At 41.9% G+C, this 25703-nt stretch overlaps 1 protein-coding gene across 1 annotated transcript in view; it reads left to right on the top strand.

Moving 5' to 3' along the window:
- The window catches only part of MROH8 (maestro heat like repeat family member 8), a 58688-nt gene extending 44583 nt beyond the window's left edge, over positions 1 to 14105 (top strand). The window contains exons 14-23 of the mRNA XM_027977174.2: positions 116 to 306; positions 1868 to 2005; positions 2477 to 2591; positions 2903 to 3043; positions 3386 to 3550; positions 4597 to 4752; positions 6842 to 6964; positions 8448 to 8547; positions 8805 to 8870; positions 13586 to 14105. Of these exons, the coding sequence (XP_027832975.1) occupies positions 116 to 306; positions 1868 to 2005; positions 2477 to 2591; positions 2903 to 3043; positions 3386 to 3550; positions 4597 to 4752; positions 6842 to 6964; positions 8448 to 8547; positions 8805 to 8870; positions 13586 to 13734 (1344 nt within the window). The 3' untranslated portion in view covers positions 13735 to 14105. The remainder of the gene's footprint in view (positions 1 to 115; positions 307 to 1867; positions 2006 to 2476; positions 2592 to 2902; positions 3044 to 3385; positions 3551 to 4596; positions 4753 to 6841; positions 6965 to 8447; positions 8548 to 8804; positions 8871 to 13585) is intronic.
- Positions 14106 to 25703: the final 11598 nt, after the last annotated feature.

Here is a 25703-nt window from a genome sequence, read left to right as displayed (position 1 = left end):
TTCCGCCTGTGATTTAGTAGAACCAGAAAGCACGTTCTGGAACAAGCAGAAGTAGAACGAAAGCAAGACTTAGGACTAGCGGGTGTTCAGCTCCGCTGTGTGCTTTTCTCCACAGGTGACAGACGCCCTTTATGAGGTGTTTGTGGGGAACAGACTCCGAGCAGCTACGTTCCGGCTCTTTCCTCAGCTGCTCATGACACTGCTTGTCCAGGTTCACCACGCCATCGGCCTCACCATGTCTGATGTTGCCATCCCCAGTGGCCTGTACCCAGAACAGGAAGTGTCTTCAGAGGTCACTCCCTTGTGGTACTGTCCATTGTGATTTTGTTGACCAGGAATCATTCTGTGCTCTCACTGGCTCTCTTTGGTCTTACTGGTGAAAGTCACTCAGTCATGTCCGACTCATTGAGACCCCGTGGACTGAAGCCCATGAGGCTCCTCTGTCCATGAAAATTTCCAGGCCAGAATACTGGAATGGGTAGCCGTACCCTTTGCCAGGAGATCTTCCCAACCCAGGGATCGAACCCAGGTCTCCTGCATTGCAGGCAAATTCTTTACCATCTGAGCCAAGGAATATTGGGAAGCCCAAGAATACTGGAGTGGGTAGCCTATCCATTCTCCAACAGATCTTCCCTACTTAGGAATCAATCGGGGGTCTCCTGCATTGCAGGCAGATTCTTAACCAGCTGAGCTACCACGGAAGCCCAGTCTTGGTGTCAAGGCAAATTTGGCTATCTGAGTTCAGATGCCCTGCAAAATAATGGATGATAGCATGCCAGCCCTTTCTTGATAAATCAGGTAGCGACAAGAGATAAGCGAGACAGCCTGAAACCTACCTCCAAGACCATACTGATCCAAAGCTGAGCATTTTCTCGTTTCTGCTTCATGTATAGGGAGGTATTTTTGAATTTTCCTTTAGGGTCTCAATAGAAATTTCTCAGTATTTCTGGGGCACATGGGTTTCTTTCTGAGGAAGTACTCTAATGTGGAATATTTAAGAATGCCTGACTAAGAGGCAGAAGAACTTGAGTTCTGATTCTCACTCATTTTTTGTTTAAGTATTTATTTCAGGTTCTGCTGGGTCTTTGTCGCTGCATGCAGGCTTTCTTTTGTTGCAGCGAGTTGGGGGCTACTCTCTAGTTGCTTCTCATTGCCATGGCTTCTCACTGTGGAACCTGGGCTCTCAGTGCATGGACTCAGTGGTCGTGGTAGCTCGAGTGCAAGACTCCACAGTTGTGATGCACAGGCTTAGTTGCCCTGCTGCATGTGAAAGCTTCCTGGAGCAGGGATCAAACCCTTGTCCTCTACACTGGCAGTCAGATTCTTCACCACTGGACCTCGAGGGAAGTCCTGATTCTCATTCCTTTAAATAGCTCTGTACTCTGGGCAAATCTTTCTGTTGTTCTGTGCCTATTTTCCTATCTGTAAGTGAGGTCAGGCTAGGTATTCTCCAAGGACCTTTCCAGCTTCAAGATTCTCTGATGTTATGTCCAAAATACTAGTTCAATAAGTAGTTTTCAAAAGCAATTGAGTAAATTTTAGGGGGGTGTAAGTTCTATCCAAATAAAGCTGTAAAGAAAAAAGCAGTGACTCTCAGTTTAGCATCCTACATCATTTGTTTTATCATAGACTCCTTCCCATTCTCCCCGGGAAACACAATTTTATTGGATTTCTTTATGCTTAGAGTTTGTGTGAAGGGCCTTTCAAGTATTAAAGCACTGAGCATCTTTAGGAAAATCTAGAAAGAAGAGAATTACAGTCCAGCAGCTATCAATACATGGCCCTCCTTGGTGAGAGCAGGTGATTTTATGCTCTTGGGTTGGAGGGACCTGTACTATATTTACTTGTACTATTTTTGTTGGATTAGCTTCGCCATACAGGCTACAAAGACTCTCCTCCTCAGAACATTCTGCTGGCAGGAATTCAACATCATGGAAAAGAATAAAGGATGGACCCTTCTGGAAGGAAAAGATTGCCATCTTCAGGGAGTATCCCTCCTTGCCAAGTAAGACTTCCTTGTCATGCATCCCTGCTCTAAATCAGCCGTGTTTTAAGGTAATTCCTCCCCCCACCCCTTTTAGTTATCACAGCCACCAAAGTTGAATAACCTTCTTATCCCAGAATGGGCAAATGCCCATAATTCCAGCTAAATTTTTCACCCCTGCCTGCCTTACCCTCGGGAGGAGAAGGGGATGACAGAGGATGAGATGGTTGGATGGTATCACCAACTCAGTGAACATGAGTTTGAGTAAACTCCGGGAGTTGGTAATGGACAGGGAAGCCCGGCATGCTGCAGTCCATGGGGTCGCAAAGAGTTGGACACAACTGAGTGACTGAACTGAACTGAAACTTACCCTCCTGTGCACCTGAAGCTGAGGAAAAACTTGAGAGCCCCCTCACCCCCTACCCCTGCCCTGGGAAGATTGCTCTGTGAATAAGAGCATTTCTGAGAGTTGTTCTGTGTTCTGTTTTGCAGTGCATTGCTGGAGAGGAATCACCTCCTTGCGCATAAGGTCATGTACCTGTTAGTGCCTTTTCTTAACCGAGGGAATGAGAAACATAAGCTCACATCGGCAGGCTTTTTTGTGGAGGTAGGACTTCTTCAGAGGCAGTATGTATTCAGGAAGCCTGTAAGGCAGCTGTACCAGCCTTCCTAGGCCATGTCCAAGTCCAATTCAGACATAGGATAGAAATGGTCCAAATTTAACCTTATTGAAGTTCTTTTGTCCACATATTCAGTGTTCCTTAGGTCCCTGCAGTGGAAGCATCATCCTGTAATGTATGTGCTGTAGAGTAGAAGTTTCAAAGGAAAATAGGTGTTTTAGAGTTGATGGGAAGCTGGCTCCCCCCAGGAAAAAGGGCTAAAAGGTAACTTCTTTGGCCACTTTCTGGGTTCTTTCAGCTTCTTCAGAGTCCAGTGGCTCGGAGATTTCCCAGCATATACTGTGTTGCCCGCTTGAAAGACTGGCTACTTCTTGAAAATAATCTCTTTAAAATTCTTGCCCTGCGGGGACTGTGCTATCTTACCAGACGGGAGGAAATGGTAAGACCACCAATCCTATTTTTTTAATTAGTTAATTTTAAAAGTTATTTATTTTTAATGAAAGGATAATTGCTACACAATATTGTGTTGGTTTCTGCCATACATCAACATGAATCAGCCACAGGTATACATATGTACATAAGTTCTTTTAACTTCTTTATGTATCAGTCCTGCCAATACTGAGAGATAGCATGAGGCCCTCTTTAACTCTCTGTTCTGGGCTGGACAAGACAACCAAAGACTCAACAAGCACCAAGGACAGAGCACAGGCGGGAAGCCTTACTCTGGTAACAAAGGAAGTGCCATTGGGAGGGGTGGTGATTCGCTGTTTTGGGCACACAGAGGGAAGACATCAAGAGCCTGCTGCCGTGCATCCTAGACCTTTTATGTGAATCTGATGAGAAGATTGTTTTGTTAGCCATTCAGATACTCCTGCAATTCGTCAGGACCATGGATTTCACCACCCTGAGTGCCATGATGAGGACCCTCTTCTCTTTATTTGGTGATGTAAGATAAGGGGAGAGGAGAGACTTTCCTAGGGGGAAGGTAATTGGCATAACAGCAAACCGAAGTTGGGATAGTAATAACTCTATTTTAGATCGTACTTTTTTGTTAAGAGCACTTTCAAATCTCTTAAGACCCTTCTAGGTAACTCGTGATGTTGGTAGGGCTGGTGTTACTGTTATTCAGATTAAAAAAAACTGAGGCATAGAGACTTGCTAAGGTACTCCCCTACTTCCTGGGATGAAGGAGTTTCTATAAGAAAAGACATTGTCTTTTCTTTCAAGGAACAATCAGGACTAGGTCAGGATAGTGGACTAAACTTATGTCTCCATCCCAGATCACAAAGATCTGTCAAAAAAAAAAAAAAACACGGGGAGACTTCCCTGGCTATCTAGTGGTTAAGACTCTATGCTTCCACTGCAGGAGGTGTGGGTTTCATCCCTGGTCGGGGAACTAAGATCCTGCATGCTAAGTGGCCCAGCCAAAAATAAAAGAGAAATATATGTGGCACAATGAACCACATTCTGAAGAGTCAAATATGCCAAGGCTGGAATTTTTAATTTCAGCAAAACAGCATGTGCTGTGTATGTGCTAAGGTCACTTCAGTTGTGTCCAACTCTTTGTGACCCCATGGACTGTAGCCCGCCAGACTCCTCTGTCCATAGGATTCTCCAGGCAAAAATACTGGAGTGGATTGCCATGCCCTCCTCTGGGGGATCTTCCCAACCCTGAGATCAAAGCAGCGTCTCTTACATCTCCTACATTGGCAGGCAGGTCCTTTACCAATAGCACCACCTGGGAAGCCCAGCTTGAGTGGATGGTTAATACTAGGAGCAGATACAAGCAGTGATGACGCATTCTTAGAGTGAGAGAATGAGCTATGCAAAGCAGCAAATGTGACTGTCTCCACATATATTTGGTTTCTTGCCCTCAGCTACCAACATCTAAATATCCTCCTGTTAGGACTGGCATTTCAGCCAACCTAGAGCTCTTATAAGTTAAGCATGAACACATTCAGTGAGTTGCTTCCCTTTGAACATCCTCCATAGGTAAGACCGGATGTTCATCGTTTCTCCATGACCCTCTTTGGAGCCTCCATAAAGTCTGTGAAATACACAGATAAGAAGGGTGTAGAGAGCCAAGTCCTGGACAGCTTGGTCCCACTTCTTCTGTATTCTCAGGATGAGAATGATGCAATCGCTGCGGTAATGCCTATTGTTAACTTCTTTTAGCCTTGAATAAGATCCAGAGCCAACTCTGCAAACAGGCAGTCATTTCTCTGAGGGCAGGGACTCTGTGGTACCATCTGTACTCCCCATTTCCTCTGGCACAGGCTTCCTTTCAATTATTTTACCTAAGTGAATTGTGTGAAAAATCTTACTCCTTATTTCTGTGTAGCAAATCATGATCCTATGTGGGTGAGAATCATGTATTATTATATCTCTCTGTAGCCCCTCCAATATTCAGCCTAGCTCAGAACTCTCAACACACTACCCAATTCAAGAAACTCTTTCTGTGAATGATGATCACAGTCTGTTGTCTTTTCTCTTTAATTCAAGAATAGCCTTAATAGACTAGTGTTGAGGCTAAATCAGGAAGAGAGAAGCTTCTCTGAAATCTGGAGATTTCTTTGAAATCTCCTTAACCTCCCAGCGGTTCCTCCATAAAAACTGTGGGAGGGATGGCATCATCTTTAGCACTGTCCCATACCTCAGAAGCTGGTCTTTTTCAAGGTCCTGTGACCACCAGTTACAGCCGACCAGAGAGGTGGGTTTAGGCTGTGAGGAGTCTGGGAAAATGCTGCAGCTACCACCCACCTATACACTTCCTTACAGAAGATTCAGAAATAGGACTAAAGATTACAGTGGACCTTGGCACCTTGTTATGGGGGAAGTGTTATGGCCTTGTAGCCATAAATATAAAATATTTCAGACCTCAGTGAAGTATAGGTCAGAGCTTCCCAACCAAGTGATGGGAAATTGCGCCCCATAGAGGTCACAGACATGGGACAGACAGTACTGATCCCTAACCCCCACCCTGCACCCCAGTCAGATTTTGGCAATCAGGCAAAGCCTAGAGCAGTCAGAAAATAAGTCTAGGCTTATTTTCCTTCAGACTTTGAACCCCTTCTAGCCAGCCCGTCAAGGCTCCTCAGAAGGTGGCCTAAGCAGAGGGGAGGGATCTACCATAGGGTTAGGAATCACTGGCACTGACAACATAATTTAAAACATCAATACACCTACCACCTAGGCTGAGAAATAAAACCAGAAAAAATCATGCAAAATCTCAAATTTTGTTATCATTTCTGAGGTATTATTTTTCATGTTTTAAAACTTTATCTGAAAAAAATTTTATACATTAAAAAACTTTGTTCATATCATTTGTAAATCCTTTCAGCAACTTGCTTTTCTTTAACATATTTAGAAGATTTATTCATGTTATATAGCCCTAATTCACTTATCACTGCTATACAGAATTCTGTCTTTTAACTGCAACTTTTCCCATTCTTTTATTCCTGGACACTTAGATTACTTTTATTTTTTCCTTATTATAACGCTGCAGTGAGCATTTTGGTAGATTTCTTTGTGTACATGTCTGAGAGTTTCTTGAGGGCATCAACCCAGAAATGAAATATCCGGGTATCTTTAACTTTACTAGACACTTACAATTCATAACAAAGTAACTGAACTAATGTGCATTCCCATCTGTCCCCAGAGGAATTTTAATGGCCCAGATGTCTAGTGGAACTAGGACCAAACACTTGCTTGGAGACTTACCAGGGGTGTTATATGGTGCATGGGAGCCTTTTGAGGGGAGTGTGTAAAGAAGACCACTTGCTAATTTTGCTTAAGTATCAGGATCAAGAGAGGATCAATACTTTCCAAAGTTTCTTCCAAGCTAGAGATTTACAAGGACTGTGAGATGGGGAGCTACTTTCCTGTGTGTAGTGACAGGAGAATAACCTGGGAGCAGCGAGTAGGCATGGGAGCCCTCTGTCTAGAAGCATGGGGTAGTGGGACACCTGCCCAAAGCTCTGATCTGGGTATTACACTTGATGTTAGTAGCTCTCACTTATGCCCTCAACCATGGTTTCTCCGTTTTCCCCAGAATCCTGCGGGTTTTATGGGTTCTTTGTAGAGACTGTTTGGGAAAGTTGAAGGAAGGCACCTTGCCCTTACTTCAAAAAAGATAATTCTGAGTTTATCATATTAGACTTTAGCGTTTTATTTGAAGAAAGGTAATCTCAGCTAAAACATGTTTGAAAATGCTGATCTCTGATCATCCTTTTCATAGGAGAGCAGGCAAGTGCTAACTATATGTGCCCGGTTCCTGAAATGGAAGCTGCCCCAAGCAGTGTACTGCAAAGATCCCTGGTTCATCAACCCTAGTGACGTTGCAACAATCTGCAAGTTCTTTGTATGTGAGCAATAATGGCTTTGTTAACTCCTTAATATGCTGACATGCTTATTTTTTTTCAGACATAGTGTTTAATGAAGGAATATGACATAAAGAAAACATTTCCCATCCTTCTCACATCAGCACTTGATATCTATGACTGGTTTTGTTCTACGAATCCATTTTTCTGTAGTTTCCTCCCAAATGAATCAAAATTCACTTTCTCTTACCACCCTTCCTCTCCAAAAAAACCTGGTGAACTCTTGGGAACTCACTAACCTGACTTAGGGGCTGCAGAGTCAGGGCGATAGTACATGCTCAAAAACTACTTATGGGGTAAATGGAAATGGGGTTATGTTTGGCCTTTGCAATGATCTTTAATCCTTTCTTTGGATATAGTGGATTATTTTACCCTCCATCAGAGCATGAGCCCCAAGCAAGGGCTGCCGTGCTGTCGTAAGCCTTGCAACACAATGGCGGCATGCCACTGGCTCTGAGAAGCCCCAGATGGCATCCTTTCTCTTTACAAACTTGAGAGAGGCTACTGTGACTCATCTTAGGGGCAGGCTTGAGCCAGAGCAGCCCGAGGAGGCCCATCCATGGTTTTCTAGACAACTGAGTCTAGAACCACTGGGATCTTATTATGAAGACCCCATGACTGACTCTTCCCAGGGATCTTCCATATGCGTAGCCATTAAGGACCCAATAGGGCCTCCTCTGATCAGATTTACTGGCCTAGGAAGCCCCACAGTGCCCTTGCGTAAGGCTTTCCATGCAGGATTATCTCTCTGACCTGCGATCAAACCTATCACAGATGCACTAATGACAGTTATTTTTGCAGCAAGAAATTCAGTGCTGTCGGTCGATGAGACTAGATATTGTCCATGTTAAATCATAAGTTCTATAAAGAACAAAATCCTGTGCTCTTCCTGTCCCGGAGGTGCCTGGTAAGAGATCCACTGAGGAGTGAATTCACTCGTCCAATAAGTGTAACCCGCTCAATGTGCAACAGGCCGCAGAGAACCCAGAAACATGCCCAAGATGAAAACTTGTAAGGGGAGCTTACAAGCTAGTGAGGGAGATTAAACCTCTGTGAAACACTGAATGGAAATGCAAGGTGGGAAATGATGGGTTGCCAAGACAGAAGGACCTGCAAGACACTCAAGAGTACAGGGTTAGTTCAGGAAGGAAAGAGCTGTCAGGGAAGAGCTATTAGGAAGGCAGAGCTCAAGACTGAGCTTAGAGACCTGAGAAGACTTATATACAGAAAAGAAACGACAGATTAGAGGCACTGCAGGCACAGTATGCGGGTGTGAGTGAGGTATATTCAGAGGATCTAACATTGCCAAGGGCCTCGTTATTGTGGCATAATTCACTGAGCAACTGAAGTTATTGCAACCACTATACTCTGCATGTATATCTGACATAGTCCCTGTGTAGTGAGGCTGATAAAAATAGTGCTGCTGCTTCACTCCTTCATGCTCTTTTTTCCCCCTCCACTTAGGGAAAAAAATGCAAAGGGAAGGTCAGCATCTTAGCCCAAACATTGATGTTCTCCAAGAATGCAAAACTTCCTATCAGAAGAGCAGCAGTCTTATTTGTAGGTACAGAGAAAATCCTTTCGTTTCTACAGTCACTTTTATCCTGTGCTTTCCCAAATTGTGTTTTTGGGTGTCCCCATTCTTTATGAAATGACCTTGAAAATACTTCTTTGGAGAAGGGGGCTATGTTATCTGTAGGTAACTATCAGGCACTTGGAGGAATTCAGTTTTTAGAAAATCTAATTATCAGAAGGTCAGTTGTACCAGCTTCGTAAAGCCAGATCCAGATCACAGACTCATGGACTTTATCCTGCATTTAGGGCTCTTATCGAAGTACGTGGATCACAGCGAACTCAGGATGAAGGGTACTGACTGGATAGAGGATGGTAAGTGGTAAACCCTTGGACTTGGGGTACCCCGTGTTTGGAAGGTACCTGAGGCAGGCTCTGTGGTAGAGATGAGACTGGGAATCAGAGAACTTGACTTTCGTTATTAAAAAAAGCCCTTGGAGGCTTCGACCAAATGACAGTCTCCTTCCAGCCCAGTTCCTTCTTCAGGAAAATACATGACCCTATTTGTCTTGGAAACTAGCTTTGATGAATGTCTCAGGGGCAATTTCTGAATTTCATTTGTCAGAAAATAAATTATGAAAATAATTATGAAATTAAGAAAATAAATTATGAAAATAATTATGAAATTAAGAAAATAAATTTAAAAATAAAATAATTAAGAAAATAAATTATGTAGAAATATTATCTTAGTAAGTTATGATGACACCTCATGAGTACTACACAAATTGACTGCAGCCTCTTTTCTGTAAGTGGCTGTTGTCCTGTAACATGGGGGGGACTTGCTAATAGAGAAGTTTCATATTCCTGTAAGGCAGTTGTCATGTAAGTGGATTTCTACAGTTGTACAGCTTTGGGGATTTGTCACTCAGAGAATATTTATTTTCATTTAATAAGTAGTCCTACAATCAGAAAGTGCCATGAAATGCTAAGTCTCTCTATTCAAAAGCATGTACTTTGAGAACCAAATTAAAGTCCTGAACAGTTCATTGCTTTTAAAATAAAAATATGTGACTGGTAATAAGAGCCAGAAGCTGGAACTTATTTAAGAAAGATCATGCCACTTTTCTCTATGGTGCTCTACTTCCCCATAGATATCAAAAGCAAAAATGAAAAAGAAAAGTCATATAGTTATTTTATTCTATGAGATGAGATTTCACATGGTCAATTCTGGTCAATTAAAAGGAAATTATTTTCTAATCTAAAACGCTGGGGAACCAAAGTTCTTTTTCCATTCCAAATTTATCTCTCTATATAAAAAATGTATCTGTACAGATGATTTAGGATGTGTGTGTGTGTGTGTGTGCACGCATGCTTAGTGGCTCAATCATATCTGACTCTTTGCAACCCGGTAGACTGTAGCCCATCAGGCTCCTGTGTCCATGGAATTTGCTAGCCAAGAATACTGGAGTGGGTTGCCATTCCTACTCCAAGGAATCTTTCTGACCCACAGGAATCAAACCCACATCTCCTGTATCTCCTGCATTGACCGATGGATTCTTTACCAATGAGTCACCTGGGAAGCTTAAAGATATGTATAGGATTGGCCAAAAAGTTCATTGAAGTTTTCCTATTACATATGGGAAAACCTAAATGAACTTTTTGGCCAACCCAATGTGTAAATTATATACACACACATCAGAAATAACCTTATTAAATTGCCATTTTGTAAGGCAAAAACAGTCAAATATCCACCGTCTCCCTTGGTTAAATCTAATGGAATAGTTCCACCCTCTTTCTTCCCTTACAGTGGCTTATCTGTCTTAGAAACAGGGTAGAACATCTTAGCACTCTTTTTTGGACAAATTTATGTCATTTATCACAGTTAATTTTAAGCTAAATTTGAACAAAAAAATCACAAAAATTTAAATATGAATTGAGATGAATTTCATGAGAAAAATAAGTTTCAGTTCCTTTGGATTCCCAAATTGATGTCTGCTCTTTCATATGTTCTGTGGAACAGATAGATCTTCATGTAAGAACTGTAAAAAACTAGTCAAATATTCCATTTTTTAAATAAGCATGATGAATTTAAAGACTAAACTACTACTTAAATAAAAGCTCCGAACTATGAAAAGGTCCTGAGTATTTTTGAAGTCTTGGAGACTTAGAAATGAAAAAGAGAGCTTTTTTCTTTTTTTTGGCTTTGCCATGCTGTAAGTGGGATCTTAGTTGCCTGACCAGGGATCAAACCCATGTGCCCTGCAGTGGAAGCGTGGAATCCTAACCACTGGACCACCAGGAAGTCCTGACCTTTATCTAATATGATTCAAACACATATCCATAAAGTAAAATGATAGATATTTCTACATAAAATTTTTAAAAACCAACTTTGAAAAATAAAGAAACAGACAAAACTGAAAAATAGGAAATAATATGGGAGGAGTATATTTACATTAGGATAAATGGTTAATATCCTTAAAACACATCACTACTTCTGCCAAAGAAAAGTGGTAAACAACATGAATAAGTAGTTCAAAGAAAACCAATAGCCAATAAGTATATGAAAAATATTACTAGTAATCAAAAGTTTGTGAAATAAAACAATGATGAGATGACAGTATGTGTTTTTCTTTCAAAATGGCAAAGATTACTAGTTAATACTGAGTGTTGATGTGTTAAGGGAAAACTGACATTATCATACACTGGTATGAGCATAACTTTCTATGACATACTCTTTAAAAAATTTTGTTTGGCTGTGCTGAGTCTTAGTTGAGGCATGCAGGATCTTCAGTTGTACCATGGGGCTCCTAGTTGCAGCATGTGGGATCTAGTTCCCTGACCAGGGATCGAACCCAGGCATCTTGCATTGGGAGCGTGGAGTCTTAGCCACTGGACCACCAAGCATAATTATAATTTGATACAACTTTCTTATAGAGAAGTTTGGCAGTATGTATCAAAACCCTTTTATTTTTATTTATTTATTAAAATTTTTTTTTGTTTACATGGCTCTGCTGGGTCTTAGTTGTAGCATTCAGGATCTTTAGTTATGACATGCGAACTCTTAGCTGCAGCAGGTGGAATCTTTAGTTGCGGCATGTGGGATCTAGTTCCCTGACCAGGGATTGAACCCGGGCCCCCTGCGCTGGCAGCACGGAGACTTAGCCACTGGACCACCAGGGAAGTACCTATCAAAACCCTTTAAATAAACATAACACACTGACTTGTTGATCCCACTTCTAGGAAATTAAACTATGAAAGTTAGCAAAAATTGTTATAGGAATGTTCATTTAAGTGTTATTTAAAATGGCAAAAATAGGAAGCATCTAAGATTTAAAAAAATAGGAAATTAGTTAAATAGAGTTTATCCAGGTTGTAGAATCATATATGTAGCCATGAAAAATATTGTAGGAAAATGTTTACATGACTTAGATAAATGATGATGCAATATTGTCAAATAAAATAAGCAATGATTAGATAATATGTATATTATGGTTCTATCTGCACAAAAAATAGAAACATACCAGTGTAAATGGGTGAATGGAAATAGACCAAAGAAGTTAACGGTGGTTTTCTCCGACAGGAGGATTTTAAGTGACTTTGATTTTCTTCTAGTGGTTGCTGCTAAGTCGCTTCAGTCGTTTCCGACTCTGTGTGACCCCATAGACGGCAGCCCACCAGGCTCCCCTGTCCCTGGGATTCTCCAGGCAAGAACACTGGAGTGGGTTGCCATTTCCATCTCCAATGCATGAAAATGAAAAGTGAAAGTGAAGTCACTCAGTCGTGTCCGACCTTCAGCCACCCCATGGAATGGGGAAGCACCCCTGCAGCCTTCCAGTCTCCTCCGTCCGTGGGATTTTCCAGGCAAGAGTACTGGAGTGGGGTGCCATCGCTTTCTCCATCTTCTAGTGCTCATATACATGTATTGTCTAAATTTTCCACATGATGAACATGAATTTCCTTTGCAATAAGAAAACATACACTAAAACTTTTAAAGAAAAATTAAAAGGAAATATTGATTTATTAAAAGACTCTTGCTCCTTAGGAAAAAAGCTATGACCAACCTACACAGGATATTAAAAAACAGAGACATTACTTTGCCAACAAAGGTTCATCTAGTCAAAGCTATAGTTTTTCCAGTAGCCATGTATGGATGTGAGTTGGGCTATAAAGAAAGCTGAGTGCCAAAAAATTGATGCTTTTGCACTGTGGTGCTGGAGAAGACTCTTGAGAGTCCCTTGGATTGCAAGGAGATCCAACCAGTCCATCCTAAAGGAAATCAGTCCTGAATATTCATTGGAAGGACTGATGCTGAAGCTGAAACTCCAATACTTTGACCACCTGATGCGAAGAACTGACTCGCTGGAAAAGACCCTGATGCTGGGAAAGATTGAAGGCAGGAGGAGAAGGGGTTGACAGTATGAGATGGTAGGATGGCATCACTGACTCAATGGACATGAGTTTGAGCAAGCTCTGGGAGTTGGAGATAGGCAGGGAAGCCTGGCATGCTGCAGTCCATGGGGTTGCAAAGAGTCAGACACGACTGCACGACCGAACTGAACTGAATGATTTAAGAGTAACCTCAAAGACCAACAGGGCTTCCCTGGTGGCTCAGCGGATAAAGAATCTGCCTGCGATACAGGAGACCCGGGTTTGATCCCTGGGTTGGGAAGATCCCTAGGAGAAGGGAATGGCTACCCATTCCAGTATCCTGGCCTAGAGAATTCCATGGACTGTATAGTCCATGAGGTTGCAAAGAGTTGGGCATAATTGATCAACTTTCACTTTCCAGGACCAACACAGGAACTCACAAATTAACAGTGTTATATATGGTCTGCCAAGTCCATGTAATTTGAACTCGGACTACTTGGCAGTTTGATTATTTTAAAGGAGTAAAATATTGGCAACTCAGAAACAAGTAAGGTTTACAAGTGAAAACTGGAAATTGATCCACAAGTATACAGACTTTCACATAGAGGCTTGGAAAAAGTTAGGTCTCCATCTCAGCTGTTCTGGGCATACTGGGTCCTTTGTGTCTGACCAGTGATTGTTTCCATAGATCTTCACCTGCAATTTGTTTTCTTACCACTTAGATCTGAAAAAACTGCTGCATGACCCTGAGCCATCTCTGCGCATCATCGCCTCCCAGGCTCTATTCCGAATCCAGAAGGCGGGGGCTGAACTACATTCCAGGCAGACACTGTATGGGCTGAGGAAGCTCATAGGTTGTTTGCCTATCTAGAAGCCCAAGGCAAGCAACACTAGGTAAAAAAAAAAAAAAAAACTAATCCCTTCAGAAGCCCCAGAAGCACCTCGTGCTCCATTAGCAAGAAACTTCTTCCACCCACTTAATCACCTCACAACATATTTTTTGCTGTCAAAACCTTTAAGGAATGGCAATATAGAAGAGAGAGCAGCTCTGGCATACCTTTGCAGAAACAGTGAAAACCTACTGAGATTCTGAGGCATGCCAGAATACCCATAAAGTTCTAGTCTTGATAAACAGGTCGAGTAAAGCTTCGAGAGACTTTCGGTGTTCATATTGCAGTGTTGATAGTGTTGGCTCTTTTATCAAAGCTCAGTCTGATTGTCAACCATCTTAAGAATAAAGTAATGACCAGTTCTTATAATTTGATGCTAGCGATGTATTTTTTATAAAACTCCTTATGGCCTTTCTCCTTCCTCTTTCTCTTTAAAACAAGCAAGAAGCAGTTTCTGAAGTGGTGTAATACTAAAGTATCTGATATATGTAAAGTTTCTACTCCTTACTTTCCCTCTCTTATTTTCCTGATTCCTCTCCTACAACAGCTATCAGATTCTCAAATAGTTCTAGGATGGGAACTGTTATTTGTTGAGGACCACTGTCTGTTTTAACCTTTAACCACAGATGGAAAAAATTTTCTTACAAGTAGACATTTTCTGAGAAAGAGATTTGTTTTTACTGAGTGAATACTTTGATAAGCTGCATATGGAAGGTTGGGACTAGATTAATTAGAGATGGTCTCTTATGGGCTAATTCCCAGGCTCTTGTTTGAGGAACATAAGTGGAGAGCAGAGCTCAGTTATTTAAGGCAATGGAGAGGCATCTTGGAGGTGGGATGGGAAAAGAGAAAGGAAATGAGGCAACTGGCATATGAAGAAGAGACACATCCAATGGTGGATTGCATAAAGTTGTATGAATCCCTATCCCATCTCACATTCACCCTATCCCTCTGCCAAGACATCTTTAGGAACACATTTCTCCATGATTCATGGTAAGCTGGATATATATGTGACAGCCAAGGGTGGCTTCAAGAGCAAGATTCCTACTCAAGAGAGGTCTTCATATTTGGGACTAGCAGACAGAAGTTTTGAGCTAAAAGGCAGGCTCCAGCTGCCCATGGACTAACTTCACCCTCAAGCAGAGCTAAGAGTACACCTTTAGGGTGGCCACTGGATGCCAAGCTTCAATGCACTGAGCATATTGGAGTTACATGCACCCCTACTGCTTTCTCTTTGGTCTTACTACGTGCCACCAACTCCACTCTCCCCTTTTGAACTATCCATTTTGTCAATCACGCAATGAAGATGATTAATGCATATTGAGTGCTTACAATAAACCAGATTCTAAGTACATTGTGTAGTTAACTCTTTTAATCCTCATTACCACTCCATGTATTATTATCTCCATTTGGCAGATGGGGAAGCTAAGGGACAGAACATGAAGGTGACTTGCCCAAGGTCACACAACTAGTAAATTCACAAACTCAAGTTCTGGCTCGAAAACCCACATCCTTGGCCGGTCTGCTCTGCTCCTCTCCAGTGTGCTGTTTCCCTTCATTGTGAATAAAGATTTCCTCTACAGTTCATCTCAGTTGTTGAACTCATGTAATCAAACAAATGTTGTGAAATGTTATTGAGCCTCAGATTACAAATACAAAGTTTGAACACTTCTTACCTAAAAGTGAGTGCATCTTATTTGCCAACACCCCCCCCCCCCCCCCGCCCGCCCCCCCCCCCCCCGCCGCGCCCCGGCCCGGCAATGGGATAGAATGCACATGCTACAATGTAAGGAGTGGAGTTAGAGCAAAAAGTGGTGGTTATTCTTGAGGAATATTTTCTGAGTCCTTGGTTTAATCTCATGAGCTATCCGTGTCTCACGGCAGGAAACAGATCTTTTAGATTTAGGAAGCAGTTTAGACCTCCAGTGACATATAAGAGGTTGAGTGAATCCTTTCTCTATACTCATATTTACCCTAGAGTTGCCCTCCAGGTGGTATTTTATTGTCTGAGTAATACCACTACCAGGGAGTAGCAAGCACAACAATGCTTATTCTATTTTATGTTTATTGTGTTAAAATCCACAGAGAGAAGCATCCATTAAGAGAGGCCTGCGCTTCACTCAACTACCTCAGCGGTTTGGGAAGGACTGAAGAAGCACTTAATAGTGATTGTATGGACAAGTCTATTGTAAATATCTCCATGACTTTTACATAAGGCTCTCTTCATAGATAGGTTTATGTTTTTATGGAATTTTAAAAATATACAAAACAAATATTTCTGGACACTTAATTTGTTGTAATATGTTGAAATAAAAGTTTCATACAATTAAATATCATTTTGACTTTATTTTCATCGTATACTTTTCAAATGTACTGTTTGTTATCCATTACTGGCCCAACCATGTCTTTATTATTTTATGTTTTCCCTTTTTTAAAACTTTGAGTATCATTTTTCCTCCTTATTCTGAGATATGTATTCTTTCTCCTTCTTATTGAAGTCTTTCAGCCAACTAAACCAAACCTACTAAACGCTGAATTTAAGCTCAGAACATGTATTAGTTGATCTTAGGAAATCACTTTTTTGGCAAGAGGGGCACAACACTAAGAAGGAAAAGAATTTCTAGGCAGTTCATGTGTTGTGACCTTAAAACTAAAGGAGTTGGTATTTCCAAGGATGTTTCCACTGCAATAGTTTTGGTGATTTTTTTTTTTTTTGGTGATTTTTTTAATACTTATTTTTGTATACATATATATATATATATTTTGGATCACACAATGTTGTAGCATGTGGTTTTTTAGTTGCAGCCTGCAAGATCCAATTCCCCAACCAGGGATTGAACCTGGGCTTGCTGAACTGGAGGGGAGAGTATTAACCCCTGGACCACCAGGGAAGTGCTGGCTTAGTGATTTCTAGAGTTTTTGCGTTGTATTCAGTTCAGTTCAGTTGCTCAGTCGTGTCCGACTCTTTGCGACCCCATGAATCGCAGCATGCCAGGTACTGCCTAGATTATCATCTTAGGTCAAAACCCCTTCGAATTTATAAGTCTGGCCAACCAATTCCATTGCATTTTAGTATTTTATATGAAAAAAATTTTTTCAAACAGGTTTTAGGCCAAACACATTTCTACAACTTCCTTTGTGGTAACCTATTTTAGAGCTTTAAATAGTCTTGTCACGTTTTGGGTTTTTCATGTTTTTTTTTTTAAGATTTCTAAGCCAAAATTTCTGGCAAAGTCATGTCCATCTCCTGCATTATTAAGATAATAAAAATAGAAATTTTTATTAAAATAATTGAAAATCTTTTTAAATTGTAAAAGGATTTTCTAACTCAGACCTTCAAAGCTTTTCTTATTTGACAGTTAATGAAATTACCACAGCATCATGGCTGCTAAAGAACCTGTTAAGATGTTTGAAATATTAGTATCATACCACCACCCAGGTCTTATCACTGCCGAAAGTGAAATAAAAGCATGAAACAGACATTATTAGTTAAGTAGTTTTGTGTTGAAACAAAATCAGTAAATGACTGAATCTGAAAATAATCTCAAGATATTATCATCTCTGCATCTGATTCTTTATATGAAAGCCCTGACCTCAATGTACTTCTTTAAACTCAGGATATTAAGTCAGTTGGGGTTATTTGAAGTTAAAATACAGTATTTTTCAAAAGTTTAGAAAACTGTTTAGTCTTATTACAGATTAAAGTGGTAATGCATGTGTGTGTTCATGCATCAGTCATGCTAAATCACTTCAGTCGTGTCCAACTCCTTGTGACCCTTTGGATAATAGCCTGCCAGGCTTCCCTGTCCGTGGGATTTTTCAAGCAAGAATACTGGAGTAGGTTGCCATTTCCTCCTCCAGGGGATCTTCCTGACCCAGGGATTGAACCTGAGTCTCCTGTGTCTTCTGCATTGCAGATGGACTCTTTAGGCTTGAGAAGGTAATATTTGACCAAAGACTTAAAGGAAGTGAGGGAGGTGGTTAGGCAGATCTAGGGAAAGAACATTCTGGGCAGAGGAAATAGCCATTTCTAAGTCCTAAGGCTCCAGGGTCCCCTAGGCTAGTCAAGGAACCACAAGAAGGCCACTATGACCAGAGTGGGGTAGGAAAGCTGAGAGGAGCAAATGAAGACAGAGGAAAGTGAAGTGATAGACCATGACAAAGAGTTGGGCTTGACTCTGAATGACATGGGAGTCACTGAAGCATTTTCAAACTTGTGGATTTTTGCCAATTTCAGAGGTTTTTTTTTTTAATGGCTTTTCAGTGGCTTAAGTTTGCATTTTCTCTTATTAGAAAAGTTGAGCATCTTTTCATGTCTAAATGCCATCTATATTTCCTTTCAGTTCAGTTCAGTTCAGTTCAGTCGCTCAATCGTGTCTGACTCTTTGTGACCCCATGAATCGCAGCACGCCAGCCCTCCCTGTCCATCACCAACTCCCAGAGTTCACCAGACTCGCGTCCATCGAGTCAGTGATGCCATCCAGCCATCTCATCCTCGGTCATCCCCTTCTTCTCCTGCCCCCAATCCTTCCCAGCATCAGAGTCTTTTCCAATGAGTCAAGTCTTGGCATGAGGTGGCCAAAGTACTGGAGTTTCAGCTTTAGCATCATTCCTTCCAAAGAAATCCCAGGGTTGATCTTCAGAATGGACTGGTTGGATCTCCTTGCAGTCCAAAGGACTCTCAAGAGTCTTCTCCAACACCACACACAGTTCAAAAGCATCAATTCTTTGGCGCATTCACCTGAGAAGGAAATGGCAACCCACACCAGTACTCTTGCCTGGAGAATCCCAGGGATGGGGAAGCCTGGTGGGCTACCGTCTATGGGGTCGCACAGAGTCAGACACGACGGAAGCGACTTAGCAGTGGCAGCAGCAGATTGTATTCAAGCCCTTCCCCCATTTTGAGATTTGTCTTTTTCACGTTGATTCATAAGAGCTTTTTATACTCAAGAAATTAGCCGTTGGTCTGTTAGTTACAAATTCACTTAACACCTTAAATAGTCTAGTCACCTGGATTTTGCTTTCCTGTGTTGCATTTCAAACTTCAGACCTTGGCAAAGATATTGCAATTTTTTATGAAAATTGATTCAAGATTCTTCACCCCTATGTTAAATCATATATACAGAAAATCATTTCTGAAATAAAATGTTAAGAAGTTCCTAGAAGCAGTTTTTAATTAACTGTTTATCCATAAAAACAAGTATAAAAAAAGTATTTTAAGTATCACTGTATACATATGTGATGGTCTATTTATTTTATGGCATACATTTTCTTTAGTTTTTGGCATAAGTTCAAAGTTTAAGATACAAAAAGATAACACACTAAAAGTAACTTTGTTCTCAGCTCACCACTATCAAATTTCTCTTCCCTTAAGCAACTACTGCTCCCACTTTCTCATGTATCCTTCCAGATATTTTATACAAATGCACAAACTGTTTGCTCTAAGTGAACACATTCCCAATCTCAGTTAATCTACATTTAAGAATCAGTAATATTGATTGAGACATGACACACATGTGGAAAAAAAGTAGATCAGAGTTGATTGTAAGGCATCCGTTTCTGATGCAGCAGAAAAGCAGTCGAGGAAACAGTAGTTATCATTGTTCTTTGTATACAACTTTCATGTTTTTTTAATCTTGAATTGATTGTGTAATTTAGATATTATTGTTATCGCCATTTAACAGATGAGGAAACAGACTCAGAGAGGTTAAAGCCAGAGAGTACAAAATCAGTAGGATTTTGTGCTAATAGTGCTAGGACTGGAGAAGGCAATGGCACCCCACTCCAGTACTCTTGCCTGGAAAATCCCATGGACAGGGGAGCCTGGTAGACTGCAGTCCATGGGGTCGTGAACAGTCGGACATGACTGAGTGACTTCACTTTCACTTTTCTTTCATGCACTGGAGAAGGAAATGGCAACCCACTCCAGTGTTCTTGCCTGGAGAATCCCCGGGTCTGGGGAGCCTGGGGGGCTGCTGTCTATGGGGTCACACAGAGTCGGACACGACTGAAGTGACGCAGCAGCAGCAGCAGCAGCAGCAGCAGCAGCAGCAGCAGCAGCAGCAGCAGCAGCAGCAGCAGCAGCAGCAGCAGCAGCAGCAGTGCTAGGACTTAGACTCAAGACTCTTGATTCCAATTCTCTGAACTTTCTTCAGTAGCTCCATAGGTAATAGCCTTAGCTGTTTCGAAGAAGAAAAGGAAAATATCAACTTCCCTAAATCGAATGAGGAAATTGAAACGAGGAAAAAAGCAATAGGGATAGTCTTGCTGAGACTATTCGCTATTGCCATCTTTGGGTGTTACATACATCTCTCTCATATGGCTTAATTTTTTCCACCAAGACCTTCTCCTTAAAAGGCTTATACCTGGGGTGGGTTTTCACTAATGTTCAGTTTTCCAACTTCTCTGGGAACGCAATGGAGCAGGAGTTACCAAAGTATGTATAGATTGAGGAAACAAAAGTAATCCTAAGTTTTGGTTCTAGGTGGAATGAAGTCAATGTCAGGACAGTCTCTTAGAGGAAAACTTAAAAGAAAATACTGTTCTGAAATTTCTTCTAGTGACTGAACTGAGTCCCCAAGACACAGGTTTTGGTGGAGAAAGCCTTAGAATGAACATTTTTAAGTTACATTGGGCTTTTCAGTTTTTAATTTCCTTATCTAAAGTGTGAAAGAGGTAGATAAAACCTAAATTGTCCTTGTGAGCAGGGCAGGCTCTAATTTCTCTCTAGGGACCCACTAGAGGACCATCACTTTTGCTTTTTCTCTGAGGAACAACAGTTAAGAATGATGAGGTCAGGTCTTGCCCCTCCCCCACAACTATTAACTGCTTTTTTTTTTTGTCTGTTAAAAGGTTAGGTAGTGAGCAGATTTTCCTAAGCGGGGCATGTGCCAACTAAGTAGTTGCTTAGGGCAGACTATCCCTGTTGCTTACAGCAAAGGTGGGGGACAAAAAAATTTGGGGCGGGGGGAGAATTTCAAAATGAAATAGTCATGTTGGGGAAAATAATCAAAACTTCGTTGTACTTTCTTACACTTATTTTGGGGTTTGGAATTGTTTATATTTTGAATTATATTTGGGCGGGTGTAGATTATAATCTTTTTAGTCTTGGAGCCTCTAAAGGTCTGAATCAGGCTCTTGACACATGCTCCAGGGAACTCTGAAATTTTAAATCCACAACTGGAGGCTGCTAATCATACAGATACTACAGGATTAAAATATAAACAACCTTCATGACATATCTGGATCAGAAATGGAGAGTAAATCTATCTCACCACCCATAATTCATTTTCTATTCAAAGAAGCTCAATTGAGTGTTAACACAGCAGGCCATTGGATAATAAAAACCAACATGTACCCTGAGAAAAAAGCAGGGAGAGCCTATTGACAGAAAAGTAAAAAAAAAAAAAAAATGAAGGTGAGGCTGGATTAGTGCTTACCTACCTAAATTTGATTCAACTGGTAATAGTGAAGCCCTTGAAGAGTCTTGAGAAAGAGACATGATACAAATGCTGCTTGAGAAAGACTAGACTAGTAAGTAAACATAAGATGGATTGGAAGAGAAAATATAACATGTTGAAAGACAACTAGAAATCGGGTGTAAGAGGAATCCACAAGATTTTGTGATTAGGTGTAGGGGATGAAGGAGCAAGGAGAGTCAGTGATAACAAAAAGGACACCATGGGCTGGGTTTTTTTGAGTTTGGCAGTCCTGTTTATTGAAAACCAATGACACAGTTTAACAGGCCGGGGTAGGGGGTGGGGGGAAGAGTACAGTTTAAATCTGCTTTATTTCATAAGGGAAAGAAGGTAACTCAAGAGTATTTTCCTTTTCCTTTTATCTTGGCCTCATTTCCAAAGTTTGCACTTTCTAATAGTTCACTCCAGGATAGTCTGAGAATTACCACATGGCAAAAGGAAGACGTGAGCGATTAATTGAATGTAAAGAGTTATAGATCAAATGAATCAAAAGACAGGAGAGGAAAAGGGGAGGTTCACATAGACAGGATAATGACGTACTGAAAATCCAAAGTTAGAGCACAGACTCACTCCGGAGGAGAAAAAAAACCCCAGCATGCAGTGTTTCTCATTTTTTGTTTGGTGGATGACCTTTGAGAGGTGTGTCTTTTGTTTCTGGGTCATTTTCAAGCCAGCAGAGCCCCTCAGTTCAAATCTGGATGATCTGAAAGTCACAGCAAAAGAAGAATCAGTATCTTGCACATAGTAGGCATTCAGTAAACATATTTGGAATGAAGAAATGAAGGGTTTTCAGGACTTAGTGTGTGTGCATGAAACAGGAAAACAAATCAGAATCATTCAGCTGCAAAGAAGAAATGGCCTTATAGTACATATACTGCAACTCACTGGAAACCCCACTACTGCCTAATATGATGACAAATGCAGCAATGACTCTCTGGTCTTCTTTAGCTTATAATTCCTGTGAGCTGTTTCCTTTTATCTTGGTTTCTTTTCAAGACCAGAATGACCCTCTGAAATTCAGATCTGGATAAAAAAGAGATTAATGAGTTATGGCAAAGGCAAAAAACTTGAGGTCTCTCAGCTCTTATGATCTTGTCCATGACCAGCTATGAAAGCCAAGACCCCATGGGGTAGTCTTATTTTTATTCCACTTTTCTTCAAAACATTCCAATCATGATGTCTGTATTTAACAGAGTCAGGGATACTTCTCAACAAAGAAATATCCAAATCTTTACCACTGTCATCTCCCAACTGCATGTTGCTATTTTCCACTCACCAGGGTGCCTAGCAGGTCTGTTTAATCTAGATGTGCAGTGATAACCTTCCAGAACCCGTCTTGGGCACCTTTTTCCAGGGCCTGGCTACATCGCTGACCTCTTTATCTTCAGTCTTTGCCTGTCCCTGATTATTCACATGCTTGCGTTTTCCAATCCTAGAAAATACCCTTCCATTTGGCTCTCCTCCACAGACTACGTAAAGACAAGTTTTTACTTCGTATTCCAACTTTCTGACCTTCCTTGTAGCAGCCTCTCAACCACAGTAATCTGGCTTCCACTCCCACTATGCTAAAGACAGCTGCTTCTGGCAAAGGTTACTGAAATCATATGAAAGATAATATAGGAGGTCTTTGTTGAATTCCTCACCCTATTTGAATTCTCTGCAGTGTTGGATCCTCCTCCTTATACCTTCCTGGACAGTTTTTTTTTTTCTTCTTTTCATTCACTCCTAAAATTTTGCCTATTGCTGAAATGTTGGTCCTCCTAGAAGGTCTACCCTTAAGTCTCTTCTTGTGCCAACACACTCCCTGAGTGATATGAACCTGCTCCCTTAGCTTCAGGTACTGCCTGAAAATTCCCAAATCTTCATGTCCAGGCTGCCTCCAACTCCTGGAGCTCTTAAAGACAGATGCACAGCAGCTTAATTAGAAAACAAATGATCTAGGGACTTAACCTGGCAGTCCAGTGGTTTGATCCCTGGTCGAGGAACTAAGACCCTGAATGCCAAGTGCTGCAGCAAAAAAAAAAAAAAAAAAAAAAAAATCCAGTACAGGAAAACCTTCATCCATTTCATCTCCACTAATCCTGACAGTTCTTTGCTGACAGGAAGTTAGGAGGAGGGACAATGAGCCCTGTTAGAGACTCCTTGACCCTGGAGACAGATCTCCCCTTACCTGCCCATAACCTCGAAGTAAAATCTCCTAGGAGGTGAGTCTCCATGCAGACACTACATGCCGATACCCCTTTCAGAAGATTATGAGATGGTCCTGAAGTTAGCTAAAAGAAAGCAGAGCTGGAAGTACCACATTTGAGTTTTTTGGGGGGAGTTTGAGTTTTTACTCATTTGTTACCCAGCCTGCAGATGGTACCCAAGTCCCAACCCTCTCTATGTGTGGGGAATGTAGAAGACTGGGAAAATGCTCAGGGGACAGGGGTGATCTTCTAAGATCCCACACACAACAGTTTCAGAACTGATCTTATCCCTCTGGTTATACTCCATTCTAGTTGAGAGTATCACCTTCCGTAGCCCAAAGGGAAACCTATGTTATTGGAGACTCCTCCTCTTCAGCAGGGCCCGCTTCAGCTCTAGGACAGAGCTGTCTCTGCAGGCTGGCTCCTATCTATGCTGGACTCATCTCCCACCATCTCCATACCTCTGCTCTCTACCCTCAACTAACCCACGTGTGACACCCAGAGGAAACTGCCTGCACAGACTTCACCTCCTTTTATTAAAATCTCCATGCTTTTACCCTTCTGAGATCCTTTGCAATCTAACTGGACCTGCTTCCGTCTTCTTCTCTGGTGACTCCTTCCCTCATCTAAGCAACAGTGGGCTCTTTGTCATTTTAAAACACACCATACTAAGTACTGAGTGCCAACTATGCCAGTCACTAATCCATAAACTCCAATACACTGAACATAAAAAGAAGGTTCCTGCTCTCACGCAACTCGCATTTTAGTAGGAAGAGCCAGCGAATAAACAAGATAATTTCAGATAGTAATAAGGTGCTATGAAGACAATGATATGGGTGTGTGTGTGTGTCAGAGGAGAGATGCAGTTAGCTATTTTAAATACAGTGCTCAGGGATAGCTTGACAAGGTGACTTTTTGTTGAATGATGATCTGAAGCCAGACAAGCAAAGATCCGGGGTAGAGTATTTGGGGTTGTTTGACAAGCATGTGAGAAAGGCTTTGAGGAAAAAATTAGTTTGGCAGCTTGGCATGTCCAAGGTTCCAAAACAAAGCAGGTTGGAACCTATTACATACCTAAGAAAGAGGACAATGCCACAGAAGGTGGGACCAGATCACATGGGGCCTTACAGGCCATGGAAAGAAGTTTGGAAATTATTTTAAGAGCAACAGGAATCTATTGAGGGATCTTGAGTGAAGGACTGAGGAGCTCTGATTTACCTTTTTAAAAGATTCTGGCTCTTCCCAGAGAAAGGGTTTTTGATGGAGCAGAAGTGTAAGCCTTCAGACTAGTTCCATGCCTTCAGGCTTATGCTCAAAGTGAAAGTGAAGTCGCTCAGTCGTGTCTGACTCTTTGCGACCCCATGGACTGTAGCCTACCAGGCTTCTTGGTCCATGGGATTTTCCAAGCAAGAGTACTGGAGTGGGTTGCCATTCCTTCTCCAGGGGATCTTCCCGACCCAGGGATCAAACCCAGGTCTCCCGCAATGCAAGCAGATGCTTTACCCTCTGAGCCACCAGGGAATGCTCAGGCCATTCCTAAATCTGGAATGACAAGTTTTTACTGGGTTCCTGGGTTCCAGGGTCCCAGTTCTTAGGGCCCAGGGAGCTGAGGAAGTGCCCCCCTTACTCTCAGTTCTTTCAGCCCAGGTCAAGCCTCGTTTAGCCATCAAAAAGAGACGGACAGGTGTCTGCTAATATCTTTACCTCATCAACCCCTCAGTGATTCTAAAGACTGCTCTCTAGACGCTGGACACTCTGAGGGTGTCCGCCGAGGCCCTCCCCCGCCCTTGATGCTGTGGGACCACTTTTTTCAGTCCCCTCCTCCATTTCCTAATTCAGAGAGCAAGTTCCGATCAAACTGTGATTTGAGTCCTGGGGTAGACAGGCCCATGGGTTGGCGGGGCAGAAGACGTTTCTTCCTAAGATGAACAGGGTCACCTCGCTATTGGTAGACCTGCCTGAACCAAACAGCGACCAGGAAAGGGATGCGCCGCTGGCGCCAAAGCTGGATACAGACTACAACTCCCGGCAGACCCTGCGCGCGGACTGCCGATCCCTCCGCTACCAATTTGCCCCGCCGGCTGTGTTCTCCGCTGCCCGCCAAGGGCCAAATCCAGGTGTTTTTAGGCCCCGAAGTCGGTCTTCTTATCACATATCCGGAGAGGGACGGCTGGGAGCCCTGGAGGAGAAACGGACTTTTTTGAAGAGAAACGCGGATGCAGACCATCGAAGAGACGTCGTTCTGCAGCTCCCGATTTTCGCGCGCTTTTGGCGCGGGTGGTT

The sequence above is a fragment of the Ovis aries genome, chromosome 13, assembly GCF_016772045.2.
Source record: "Ovis aries strain OAR_USU_Benz2616 breed Rambouillet chromosome 13, ARS-UI_Ramb_v3.0, whole genome shotgun sequence".
NCBI lineage: Eukaryota > Metazoa > Chordata > Mammalia > Artiodactyla > Bovidae > Ovis > Ovis aries.
Note: the sequence above shows the minus strand (reverse complement) of the source record. Positions and strands in the feature narration are given on the sequence as shown.